The sequence below is a fragment of the Gopherus evgoodei genome, chromosome 3 (assembly GCF_007399415.2).
Source record: "Gopherus evgoodei ecotype Sinaloan lineage chromosome 3, rGopEvg1_v1.p, whole genome shotgun sequence".
In the NCBI taxonomy this organism is placed as follows: Eukaryota; Metazoa; Chordata; order Testudines; family Testudinidae; genus Gopherus; species Gopherus evgoodei.
In genome coordinates, this window is record NC_044324.1 from 3,555,409 (window position 1) to 3,568,859 (window position 13,451).

Consider the following 13,451-nt stretch of genomic DNA (forward strand, 5'->3'; position numbering starts at 1 on the left):
AGATGGCAGTTCCCATGAGCCAGGTCAGCAACGCACCCTCCCTCCCTGAGAATTATCTGCTGTTATACCTGATGGTTGCACAACAAGAGTGAAACTGAGCTAATTAAACACTTAATTAAACACTGCCACTCAAGAGGCCAAGTGTCGAAAGCAGCCTGAGTCATCAGCCATTTAGTCTGTTGAGGATTGTTACATGATTCAGCACAGAGAGTTCTTAATTATCCCTCCTAGATAAATGTTAATGGCTAGAATGATGTTTGTATGGCAATGACGCAGTTCAGTTGCTTTTCTAAGAATTTCTACAAACGTATAATGATATATTATCTTTATATATTTAACTTGTGAAACTCCTTGCCTGAGGAGGTTGTGAAGGCTAGGACTATAACAGGGTTTAACAGAGAACTGGATAAGTTCATGGAGATTAAGTCCATTAATGGCTATTAGCCAGGATGGGTAAGGAATGGTGTCCCTAGCCTCTGTTTGTCAGAGGGTGGTGATGGACATCAGGAGAGAGATCACTTGATCATTACCTGTTAGGTTCACTTCCTTTGGGGCACCTGGCATTGGCCACTGTCGGTGGACAGGATACTGGGCTGGATGGCCCTTTGGTCTGACCCAGTACAGCCGTTCTTATAACATATAATATTTCCCCGGCCACAGCCATTTAGAGCACTGTAATAACCAGATACCATGCAGTGCTAAGTTATATACCACATAGCTCGAGCTCCTGAAATTTGTGGGTCAGCAGCAGGGAAAGCCGATGCAGCCTCCTGCAAACTGTGGCTCATTTTTCCACATCCCGCTTCCAATGCGAGCGTGTGTTGGGTGCGAGCGGGTGGGACTCCCCATGTTAGCACCTCCTGCTGTTCATCTTATGGGTCAGCTCCACAGGTCAATACGCTGGCTCTCGGTGGTGTCTCGTCCACCATCACTTGTGCTTCTGGACCTGTGTTGCTTCAAAGACCTTGGAGGGGGGAGGGGACCCAGGCCCACGCACTACTCCAGATCCCAGCCCAGGGACCCTGTGGATGGCAGCCATGCTCTGTGTCCCCTCCAACCTTTCAGTTTACATCCCAGGGCCACTCCCCCGCAGCCCTAGCACCTTATCTGCTCTTATCTCCAGGCCTCTCTCTGTCAGTCCTAGCAGCCAGTCAGAAGTTGGTTCTCACTCCCCTGATCCTGCCCAGCACTGCTCTGGCCAAGGTGCTAGCCTTCTTCCTCCTGCAAGGCCACCAGTTCTCCCTCCTCAAGCACCAGGGAGCAACTGAAGCTGCTCTAGCCTGCAGTCCTTCTTATATGGGCCTGCCTGGCCCTGATTAGTTGCCCCTCACAGCCCATCTCTAACTGGCTGCCTCCTGCGCAGCCTCCCTAGGGCTCTATTAACCCCTTATGGGCCAGTGTGAGGCAGATGCCCCATCACATAAGGGAAGAGGATTAGGGGAAACCACAAAATGTTGCCACACCATACAAGGGTTTCAGGTCCCTATAAACCTGATCCAATGACCATTTAGGTGCCTAATTCTCACTGAATGCAACCACAGTTAGGAATCTAAATACCTGCTTTGAGGATCTGGGCCCCAGTGGCTACAGGGGGGCACTGGAACAGGCCATGTGGCAGCAAAGAAAACCTTCTCGGAGCTTGAGTAGACTATCCCTAACTTCCCACATCAGAACTAACCCGAGTATAATGCATGCTGAAATCCACCTGTTACGGGAATGTTAAGCACACTAGCATCACAGATTGGAGTGGTAAAGCCCTATTAAATCATCTAGCCTATGCAGTCTCAACATGGGGGTGAGGCAAGTGACAAACAGGGAGGAGTCAAACTTGATTAGGGCATGTAGATGCTCCTGTTGTATGAACCACAATAAATCCAGAATTAACAGGTGGCATCAAGTTATTCGAATAGAATGTTCTCCTACTCAACTCAGTCAGCTTCTCTCAAATCCCCCAGGATCTGCCTTTCTATACAGGGCTAACCCAGGACTGGTTCAGTTAATCAGTGAATTATTGCTATTTGCATGTATTATTTTGCCTTAGCCAAATGGCAATGCTGGTAATTCCATCCTGCATATGTAACACTCACACCTCCTGGGTGTGGTGTGTCCCATCTAGTGGCATTGAGACCACTTAAAGAGAGCAATGAATGAGTGTGCTCTACTGCCTTAGCTAACAAGTCTGGCTTTTAGTTCATGTGATAGAGGCTCATGCCCTAAGCTCCAGCGGTCCCAGATTCAATCCTCCCCAACGACAACCGGGGGCTGTTGATGTTACACTTCTGTGCCTTTTCTCCTTTAGTTTCAGCTGGATTCCATATTCTTCTCAGTTTCTATCTCTCATTGCTGTGCTATTTAGGCTGCTGCTACCTTTCACCACCCCCAGGCAGCTGCATTTCAGAGGCTGGGAAAAGTGATTTGGGGGTTTGTATCCTCTGAGATGAAAAGTGCTATGTGCATTTAAGGAATTCTTTTCAATTCGCCAGTGGAACTCATTGGCCTAAGCCAGTGGCTCACAACCTTTCCAGACTCCTGTACCCTTGATTTGTCCTGCATACCCCCAAGTTTCACCTCACTTAAAAACGACTTGCCTACAAAATCAGACATCAAAATACAAAAGTATCATATCACACTAGTACTGAACAATTGCTGACTTTCTCATTTTTACCACATAATTAGAAAATAGTCCAATATTTATATTCCAATTCATTTTCTTACATTTCAGTGTATGGTATATAGAGCAGTATAAACAAGTCTGTATGAAATTGTAGTTTGCACTGCCTTCACTAGGCAAATATCTAGATGCGTTGATGTACCCCCTGGATGACCTCTGTGTACCCCCAGAGGTACATGTACCACCGGCCTAAGATATTGTGAACTAAAGCACAGCAGGATTTGAGACAGTTTGGAGAATTCTGTGGCAAATGAAACCATCTGCTGTTATACTGAATAGGAGTAAATAAAAATGAGGAAGCACATACAGAATCTGAGAAAGGGAGGAGCAAAAACCAAATGAACATAAAAAAAAAAAACCAATATGTCTCCTCTAAGAAGGCCTGTGAACCAACCCCAGCTAGCAAAGTTCCTAGTTCTCTTAGGGTAAGTCTACACTGCAATTAAAAATAGGTGGCTGGCCTGTGCCAGCTGACTCAGGCTCACAGGGCTTGTGGTAAGGAGCTGTTTATTTGCAGGGTAGACATTCTGGCGGGGGCCGCAGACCTAAGTTCTGGGACACTTCCACCTCGCAAGGTCCTACAGCCCAAACATCTACCCCGCCGTGAAAAACCTCCTCAGCCAACTGGCATGGGCCAGCCACTGGTGTCTAATTACAGTGGAGTCGTACCTTTATGTGTAACAAACTGAACAGGCAGGCTTTCTCACTTTCCCTTCAGCATCACGTCAGATGAGGAGCCGCTCCACCCAGATCACACGGTCTTTCTCACAGAACCTTCAGCTGGAGCAACCAAACTTCTACTCTGAACAAAGTCATGAGGGCCCAGGTCAGGCTAGTGACCGGGGGGTTGCACCCTATAGCAGCCAGCATGGCTCCTAATCCCTCCTCCCTTGCTCAGCTTCCTTTTCCAGTTTATATAGCCCAGATCCAGGGGCTCCTGGCCTGCACCCCAGCTCTCTTGGCTGTCTGCTCCATACCAAGTCTTCTAGGGGTAGCACATTTCTAGGCAGGAGGGGTAGCTCAGTGGTTTGAGCATTGACCTACTAAACCCAGGGTTATGAGTTCAATCCTTGAAGAGACCACTTAGGGATCTGGGGCAAAAATCAGTACTTGGTCCTGCTAGTGAAGGCAGGGGGCTGGATTTGCTGACCTTTCAGGGTCCCTTCCAGCTCTATGATGAGATAAACCTAGCTCCATATACACTGCACAGTGATATAAGCCCTCAGGGTGTAAACCAACCTCTAACTGAGGGGGGGATCCAGTAGACCAGGTACTCTTTAACTCACGTTAGGATTTCTTGCAGCTGATACTGGTCTCTGTCAGACATAAGATCCTACCACTGCTTTGATCCCAGACAGCAGTTCCTTTGAGCCCAGGCACACACCTTCCCTCACTGAAAATCAGTGGCTATTATATATTGCATTGGCACAACCAGGGTGAAACCAGGCTAATTAAACACTGCCACTCAAGAAGCCAGGTGTGTTGAAAGCAGCCTGAGTCATCAGCAATTTACTCTGTTAAGGATCACAACAGGCTTCACCACAGGGTTCCTAATTATCCTTCTTATATATGGCAATGACCCAGATCAGTTACTTTTCTAGGACTTCTGCCCCATGAAAGGTTTCACATTTAATAACGGCGATATATATATATACCTGTGATACTTTGACTGAGGCTTGTGAGCCACAAGGGGTTGTTTAAAGTCTGCTGCAGTCACATGATATTCAAACATAGTGTGATTTAGCTACTAACCAATCCAACAGGGTGTTTTTACTATGCTATTAACCAATTGTAGTTGATAAAATAATAATACGTGGTCAGTCATTTAGCTGTGCGAATAAAATTATATACACCTCTACCCCAGTATAACGTGACCTGATATAACACAAATTCAGATATAATGCAGTAAAGCAGTGCTCTGGGGCAGGGCGGGGCTGCACACTCTGGCAGATCCAAGAAAGTTCAATATAACGCCGTTTCGCCTATAACGCAGTAAGATTTTTTGGCTCCCAAGGACAGCGTTATATTGGGGTAGAGATGTATATATGAGCTCATAGACACTGACTCCATGGGTGCTCTGGGGCTGGAGCATCCGCAGGGAAAAATCCCCACCCTGCCCCCCACGTCCCAACTTGCCTTCTCCTCCTCCCCTGGGTACGCTGCGTGCCTGCTTTTCCCACTGGCTCCCACCACTTGTGCCGTGAAACAGCAGATTCGCGCAGCCAGTGCTGGGAGGGCATGGGGAGCAGGGGGAACGTGGCACGCTCGGGGAGGACGCGGTGCCAGGGTGGGGATTTGGGGAAGGGGTCCAATAGGGGCAGGGAGGGGATGGCATTGGGGCGGGGACTTTGGGGAAGGGGTTGGAATGGGGGCGGGGAAAGGATGGAGTCGGGACGGGGCAAGGGGCACAAGCACCCACCGGTGCCGGGGAAAGTTGGCGCCTATGTATGAGCTCAATTTAGATTATCCAAAAGAAGAGGCGACTTGGTTAGTGTATACGTACCTTCAGGACATAGGCGCCAACTTCATGGGTGCTCCAGCACTGGAGCACCCACAGAAAAAAATTAGTGGGTGCTTGGCACCCACTGGCAGCCAGTCCCCCCCTCCCACCTGCACCTCCCACCCACCTGCCGCCCCGCTGATCAGCGCCTCCCACTCCCTCCCGGCGCCTACCAGGATCAGCTGTTTTGCGGCGTGCAGGAGGCTCTGAGAGTGAGGGGGAGGAGTGGGGGATGGGGGCATGCTGGGGGGAGGGGGCAGAACTGGGCTAGAAGAGGTGGGACAGGGGCAGGGCAGGAAGAGGCGGGGAGGATGGGGGCTTGGGAAAAGGGGCAGGGCCTGGGGTTGAGCGGGGGGGGGGTTTGAATCCCCCCCCCCAGGACCGGAGGAAACAGGTGCCTATGCTTCAGGGGGAGAAAATATCAGCTGCTAAAGGGCTCTTTAGTCTAGTAGAGAAAGGCAGGACAGGAACCAATGGCTGGAAGTTAAAGCCAAAGAAATTCAAATGAGAAATAAAGGCACGCTTTGTTTTAACTCTGAGGGTGATTATTGGGCAGAAGCCACTAACAGTCGTGCTGGATTCTCCAGCTCTTGAAGTTTTCGAATCAAGCCTGGATGCCTTTCTGGGAAGAGATGCTTTAGTCAAACACAAATTAGCACAATCCCGCAATAAGTAGGCAAAATCATCTGCCCTGTTTTATACAGGAGGTCCAGCTAGATGGGCATGGGTCACTTGCTGGGGGATTCTCTGCAGCTTGAGGTCTTCAAACCACGATTTGAGGACTTCAGTGACTCAGCCATGGGTTGGGGGTTTGTTGCAGGAGTGGGTGGGTGAGATTCTGTGGCCTGCATTGTGCAGGAGGTCGGACTAGATGATCATGGTGGTCCCTTCTGACCTTAAAGTCTATGAGTCACAGTGGTCCCTTATGGCCTTAGAATCTATGATCTTTCTGGCCTTCCAAAAAAAAAAATCTAATCTACAAAGCCTGCTGTATGTTATTCTGCCTCCACCCTAGGCTCCGTCAAAAAGAAAAACAAGGATTCTCCCAGTTTTGCAACAATTTATTAGCAATGTCCAGAGAAAATACAAAATTTTATTTACAAGGAAATCAAAGGAATGGAAGGAGGGAGGAGTACGCGGGTCACAGGCGGAGCTGGGATTCTGAGGATAGAGCACAAGGACATAGCAAGGGGAGCTGTGCGGATGGAGACACACAATCCCGCCTCACCCAAGCCCACCTAGGGAAAACCCAGCCCTTGCCCTCTGATGGGTCCCCCTGAGGGCCCCTCTCCTGCATCACTGAAACCAACGGAGGCTTCGTCTTGCTCAGTGCTAACTCCTTCCTCATCCCTGTTGTATCCGAGCACCGAGGACTTTTGCTGCTGGCTTCAATGGGGAACAGGATCGGGGCCTTGCTTGGAGAGCTGGATCGGCTGCAATCCACAGGGGAGGCTAAGCAGCAGCAGCAGCGACCAGACAGAACATGCAAGGATGGGAGCCCCTGCAATTCCACCAAGGAACACAAAGGGGCAGCAAGCTATTTTGGTTCCATTGTTTTCCCCTGGAGAGAGACTAGCAGGTGCCATGCAGGTGTTTCCCACTGGAAAACAGGGGGAGCCGGAGCAGAAGCTGCAACTCAGGCCTTGGTAGTGAAAGGCGAATCACTCCACGCTGCAGAAGAGATAGGGCCAAGTGGGGATCAGGATCTGGACTTCTCCCAAAGTATACCTGGCGTTTGGATCAAGCTGATTCTAGGGAGAGGGGGCAAAGTTTGAACCTGGAGCCAGATCCAAATTTCTCCCAAAATCCAGGAGGCATTTGGATTCAGGGTTCCGATTCTACCCATTGTAGAGGTAGGAGGCAGCTGCAAAGTTTGGACCTGGAGCTGAACTTTTCCCTGACGTATATGAGTATCCAGATCCGGGTCCTTCTTGGGCTGGAAGACTGCAACTCAGGAGGCTGCTAAAGCCTTAAAAATCAGCCCTGGCGTAGGTGCAGAGGGAAGCATTTGCCCCTCTCTGCAGTAGCTCTCTGGGGGTAGATAATGAGGGAAACTGTGATTTCAGTTTATGCTAAGATCCTTGCAGAGAGGGTTCGGCTAGGGAATGAGTGAGGGGGATATCCAGACAATTTCTCCCCTGCAATTGCATCTGTCCCGTTTCCAAGTGCTCAATAATTTTCTTGGTCAGGGCACTTATTTCCCTTCCTCCACCCTCCTCTCTGTATTGTTTTAAGGGTTACAGTATCCTGTGCAAGATATTGCACTGACCCAGCTAATACATATGTGCACCACCGCACTCTGCAGATAGAAACAGAATTCAACTGTGTATCATAGGTCCTACACTGCCAGCAGCTAATGAAGATTCTCCTTTAGCCCAAGGGGTTGGGCTTTTGGACTAGAAAGATCCATGTTCTATCCCTACTGTCGCCGTGAAGTTCTAAATGGCCACTGTGTGCAGTACAGCAACATCTAGGAAGAGCCAATGTGATCATGGATTTGCAACAATATATAACAGCCTATTTGCTTTGTTTGCAAGCCATAGGAATTTCATAAATAAATGAATCTGTGGATTGGGGTTGTATTTTGTAAGAACTCATTCTCGAGGAGACGGGCAAGGCAAATATGTTGAGAAGCAAATTGTGCCAGGACTGGTATGTACCCAACTGTCTCCTTTCACCTTGTAGCAGTCAGGTCTGCTTCTCTGCTAAACCCGCACCACGTGTCACCATTTACACCTGTGTTTCGTGCCCACTTTGCACTGATGTAAATGAAGACTCATGACGCAGGGCCACGGTGATCTGGGTCCTGGCTTGGAAAGCTTCTGCAGCCAGCACTTGATCTCTTCTGCTATTTTGATCTCCCCAGAACGCAAGGGAATCAAACTCTTAGCATCTTAACCTTCCATTAGCAATAGGGTCCTGATCTGTGAGGGGGGCTCCAGGACCTATTGCAACACAAATAATAATAATAAAACTCACTGGCCATGGCTGATGATTTTGGCCTATATGTTTGTAAAAAGCTTTAAAGACGTTAAGTGCTAATTATTATGACCAAGAAATATAACTTGGGTAAATAGCTGCCACTTTCTGCCGGCAGATCTCTCAGGATCCTCACCCAGCATTAGTCTATACTGTCATGGTGGCAGGTAGGCCTGCCTTCAACTACCCAGTCCAGCTAAAAACAGTGGTAATGACCCAGTATTCACGCTGCTAGCCCATGACGGGGTCCGTCCTACTGTGGCATCACTGCTGTTTTTAACCCTGCTAGCTCGATTCAAGCCAGCAGAGGTATGCCTACCTGAGCTGCAGCCATACCTCCAACTGACGTAGAATCATAGAACTGGAAAGGACCTCGAGACATCATCTGGTCCAGCCCCCTGCACTCAAGGCATGGCTACACTTGCAGATGCAGACTACACTAGACATGTCGCCATACAACCCAGAGGGGCCAAAGCCTGTTTTCTGCCATCACTGGTGTAAATCCAGAACAACACCATCAACTCTCCCCCATTCCCACTGCGAAGTTCAGAGGGGTTGCACTTTGCAGCATCTCCCAGTCCCTCTCCATGGGGCCTTCCACAGACGCCCATCCCCCTGACCTCTGAGTGCCCGCACCGTGTCCTGATTGTGTACAAAAGTGATGCAGTTTGATCAGGCAATATGGAACTGGAAGGGAAAGGGGGTGCGGGAAGAGCACGATTATCTCTGAACACGGGGGATCAGCAGCGGCGCAGGAAAGGAGCCCGAGATTTACTTCCTACAACCCCTGGGCACAGTAACTTTCCTTTGCTTCACTCAACGTGGGGCTGAGGCATGTGTGGAAGGTGTGTGCGCGCCTGGGAAGCCGGAGAGCAGCGGAGAAGGAATGTACAGTATGGAGAGCTTGGCACAGGTTCCCCCTCCAGCGGTTTGGAATGGCTAGAAGCAACCCGCTGACGCACATGCCCTGGTCTTCTCAGGGAGATTTCAGATAAAGGGCCCTATCAGGGGGAAGGATCGCCTTTTAAATACTAGTTAAATGCCTCTTATCTTATCTCAGCCTGGGGCCCTGCAGTTAATTAGCCAGTTTATTTCCAAATGGGGGATATTAACAGATACTGGTGCACTCGGAGGCATCCAAAAGCAGCCCTGCTTGGAGGGCAGGGGAGCTGAACTCGAGGACTTGAATAGTTGAATAGCAAAGGGGCTGCTTTCACTACCTGGCCTTTCATAGCATGAGTTCAGGGTAGTTCTGTGAGAGAGCGCCCCACCTGGGCGGTTCTTGGGTGCTCCTCAGCAATCCATCTGGATAGTGGGCATTTCTCAGGGTGCCACTCGGTGTCAGCAGCATGGGCATTCCCCCTTTTCGCCTCACACACCCAGGCTTGAGTCCAAACTTACCCTTTTTCCTAGGGCCCCCTCTACTGTTATGTTCAAATAACAATAAATAGAAACTTGTCACCGGAGCTTGCTCCTGAATTTTGCTATTCTCCCTGAAGGACTGCCTCTGTCCCTGACCCTAGTGCTTTCTCTGTCTCAGGGAGACACTCGAAAATCCCTTTTATATCCTGGGTTGGCGCTAATAGGATCCACCTGATCTGGCTGCCAGGATGAGTCAGCTGGACAGCTCTTTTTTGTCCTACAACCTGGCACAGGGCACTAAGACCTGGCACTCTATTCCAAGTGGTTTCTCGAAATGCCACCTAGGCAGCCCTCACTAAATTACGTGGGTATTTCTTGGGTACTCCTGGGTGTAGTCCCCAGTTTCCTTCTTCAAAACTGCATTGGGTTCCCCTGAAGGTGCAACAATGGGGCAGGATAACCCTAGATCAGCTCCTCTGCCACGTTATTCATGTTGGTAGAATGGACTTTTAAAAATGGAGATGTCGGTATTTTGTCCAACTGCAACAGCTCCTCCTTCGTTTGGTTCTGTCCCTGCTAATTTGATCAGACTCTGCCTCCTTGGCGGCAGGCCGCAGGTCAGCTATTTTTTCTTGAGTACTAAGTGCCTTCCGTGGAGAGGTGATGAAACATCTGCTCACCAGCAGAGGGTAGTGCGAGAAACACCTGGTTCTTCGTGCCAGCTGACAGGTAGCAGGCCTGGCAATTGCATGGAGATCCAGCTTTAGGGTGCCTGCAGCTGGCACCCCATTCTTGGGTGACTCACGTGATGTCAGTGTTTACAAGTTCCGTAGTTTCAGCATCTCAGAAGTCGGGGGGGTCAGGGAAGCTTGTTCAACGGCATTAATGCCACCCAAGCCTGCTGGTGGATGTGATGCTCTCCAGTGGTTAGAAAGAAGACCTCTCCAGCACCCGCTGTCCAATCTGAAGCTGGGAGCACACATAGGAGGCATCCGGGCAGTACCGCTGGGGTGTGGTGCAGACACCTCTCTGCCCTTCCAAGCTGGGCATGCTCACCAAGCAATACAACTGCATTCGTGGTGGTGGTGACCCCGGACGCACTGCACGATGGAGCATCTAGAGTTCGAGGCCATTACTGTAGGACACTAATGAGTCCATATGAGCCCCTAGGGTCTTTGTCCAATCTCACCATCTTCCTCATGGACACTGGGATCCTGGCTTTGCCTAGGCTGATGCTTCTCAACCTTCTCCATCCTGGGACCCATCTAGCTGGGACCTAGCCTCCCTCCACATTTAGTGATATGGAAAGGGCAGGCTGGTATCATGACCCCTTGACACCTGTTTGCAATCCTGCCTGGGGCCCACACCTTAGACAGCTCCAGTCTACTCATCCCCTGAGGCAGCTGGCTGGGTAGGTGAGTCCCACATCAGTGATCAGCCTGGCCTGGGAGGCATTATGGGAGGAAAGAGTGTTCTCAGTTTTGTGGTCTGGTAGAAAGGAGACACAGGAAGGCCTGGAGGGTGCTGGGGATGTCTCTTAGGGGGCTGCTCTGATGGAGAGCTGCTGTTCTCGCACCAAGTAGATGTCTGCTAGCGAGATTGCCAAGAGGTGCCATTCATTTCTGGGCTGCGACTGTACTGTAATCACATGACTCAGATTGTGCATGGAGGCAGGAGAGAGGGAAGGTGGATACCTAGGCAGTCCTGGAACCCTAACCTACTCCCTTCTTTTGTCCAGCTGCTAGTTCTCCTGCCAGGACCCAAACAAATTCCCAACCCCCATCTTTTTCCCTTTCACAGCCGGGCTTTGCATCCCAATAGCACACACGGTAACGTACCTACATGCAATAATGTGCCGAAGCCAGATGGGGAACCCTAGTGACCTTTGCAAATGGGAGAGCCCAGCCTGCTGCCCCACCGGCACTACCGACTCTGCTTTGGTTTGATTTCAGGGGGTGGGAGGACGTCTAGCATTTCCACCCCAGTTTGCTTTCTGGGTCACAAAGGGCTAACAGCATATGTACAAGCTGCAGAAGGAACCAGGGGGTTGCTCAGTAGATGGAAAGGAGCTGGCAAAGGGACCAGAAAGGTTGGCTATCTTTTCCCCCTCTTTTTTTTGTTTTGTTTTTTTAACATTTTTCTGTTTTGCCAGGTGAGGACAGACGCTTTCTCACTGCGCTTACTCCCGGCTGGAGCCGAAGAGCTGGAGGAAGAAGGAGAAGATGTAGACAATGTCCAGGTAGATATTGAGGGCTCCAAAGATGTATTCCTCCGGGCTCAGTGAGTACCGGCGGTTCCCCATCAGCAGCTGTGTGTCGAATGCCAGGAACTGGGGAGAGAGAGAAGGAAAACAGACCCGCAAGGAGGATCAGGCAATGCATCACATGCTTGAACATAAGAACATAAGAACGGCCGTACTGGGTCAGACGAAAGATCCCTCTAGCCCAGTATCCTGTCTACCGGCAGTGTCCCACAGGGAGTGAACCTAACAGGCAATGATCAAGTAATCTCCCTCCTGCCATCCATTACCACCCTCTGACAAACAGAGGCTAGGGACACCATTCCTTACCCATCCTGGCTAATAGCCATTAATGGACTTAACCTCCATGAATTTATCCAGTTCTCTTTTAAACGCTGTTATAGTCCTAGCCTTCACAACCTCCTCAGGCAAGGAGTTCCACAAGTTGACTGCGCTGCATGAGGAAGAACTTCCTTTTATTTGTTTTAAACCTGCTGCCCATTAATTTCATTTGGTGGCCCCTAGTTCTTGTATTATGGGAACAAGTAAATAACTTTTCCTTATTTACTTTCTCCACATCACTCATGATTTTATATAACTCTATCATATCCCCCCCCCCCCAGTCTCCTCTTTTCCAAGATGAAAAGTCCTAGCCTCTTTAATCTCTCCTCTTATGGAACCTGTTCCAAACCCCTAATCCCTCTTGGCACAGGCCCCTTTCGCCCCCAAGCAGCCCAATCAACAGTTACGAGAATTGCTTAATTATACCCACTATTAAAATGCAGTTGGTTCTTGGGTGGAACTCAGCTGCTGTTTAACACCCCGCAAAAACACTTCAAAACTTTATTCTGGCAAGGCAGCATGGCCCATTGGGCAAAGTCATGGACGGGAACTTAGGAGACTTGGGTTCCAATCCTTATTCTCCCCCAGGCCTGCTGGATGACTTATGTAGGGGGGTGGATAGATAGTGCTACACTCCAAAAGGAGATTTGGCCAGGCTACCTATCCCACAGTGCATTGGATTTAGGGTGATCAGATGTCCTGATTTTATAGGGACAGTCCCGATTTCTGGGTCTTTTTCTTATGTAGAATCCTATTACCCCCCACCCCCTGTCCCAATTTTTCACACTTGTTGTCTGGTCACCTTAACTGGATTATTCCCACTGTGGTTGGAGATGCAGGAGGAATTATGCACTGTTGGTTAAGGATGCAGCTCCCAGTATGGCTCATAGAAGCAGGTCACAACAGTGACCCGAACTGGCTTCATTCTAGTCCTGCCCACAGCACTGAGCAATCCAATTCCAGCCGAGGAGAAGGAGGGAGGGTTCTCTCCGGGTGGGAGTTGAGAACCCAATCTTAATTTCCAGGCTATGCTGCAGCCTGTCACTACGCAGCTAAAGCTCTTTGCCTGAGCGCCACCCCCAGTGCCCACCCACCTTGCTAGAGTCTGGTACTAGCAGCAGATGAGGTGACATGCAGATGAAGGGGGATGGAGTGACTGAAAGCATCGGGGTCACTGTGTTTAAGGGTGAGGGGGGGGCCTAGAACCAGGGACCTTGCAGGCTCACGCCTGAAACTCGTGACTTCCTGAGCTCTGCAACCTTAAGCAACTGTTTCTATGAGCCTGTCCTGAGTTTCAGGTTATGGCTAAACTTTTGCCTGGCTCTGCTCCACCTCTGCCACGGACTTCTCTGATAACC

General features: G+C 49.9%; 1 protein-coding gene across 1 annotated transcript in view; it reads right to left on the minus strand.

The window, feature by feature from the left end:
- Positions 1-6,221: 6,221 nt before the first annotated feature.
- The window catches only part of FAIM2 (Fas apoptotic inhibitory molecule 2), a 40,640-nt gene continuing 33,410 nt past the window's right edge, over positions 6,222-13,451 (minus strand). The window contains exon 12 of the mRNA XM_030554543.1: positions 6,222-11,841. Coding sequence (XP_030410403.1) covers positions 11,692-11,841 — 150 coding nt within the window. The 3' untranslated portion in view covers positions 6,222-11,691. The remainder of the gene's footprint in view (positions 11,842-13,451) is intronic.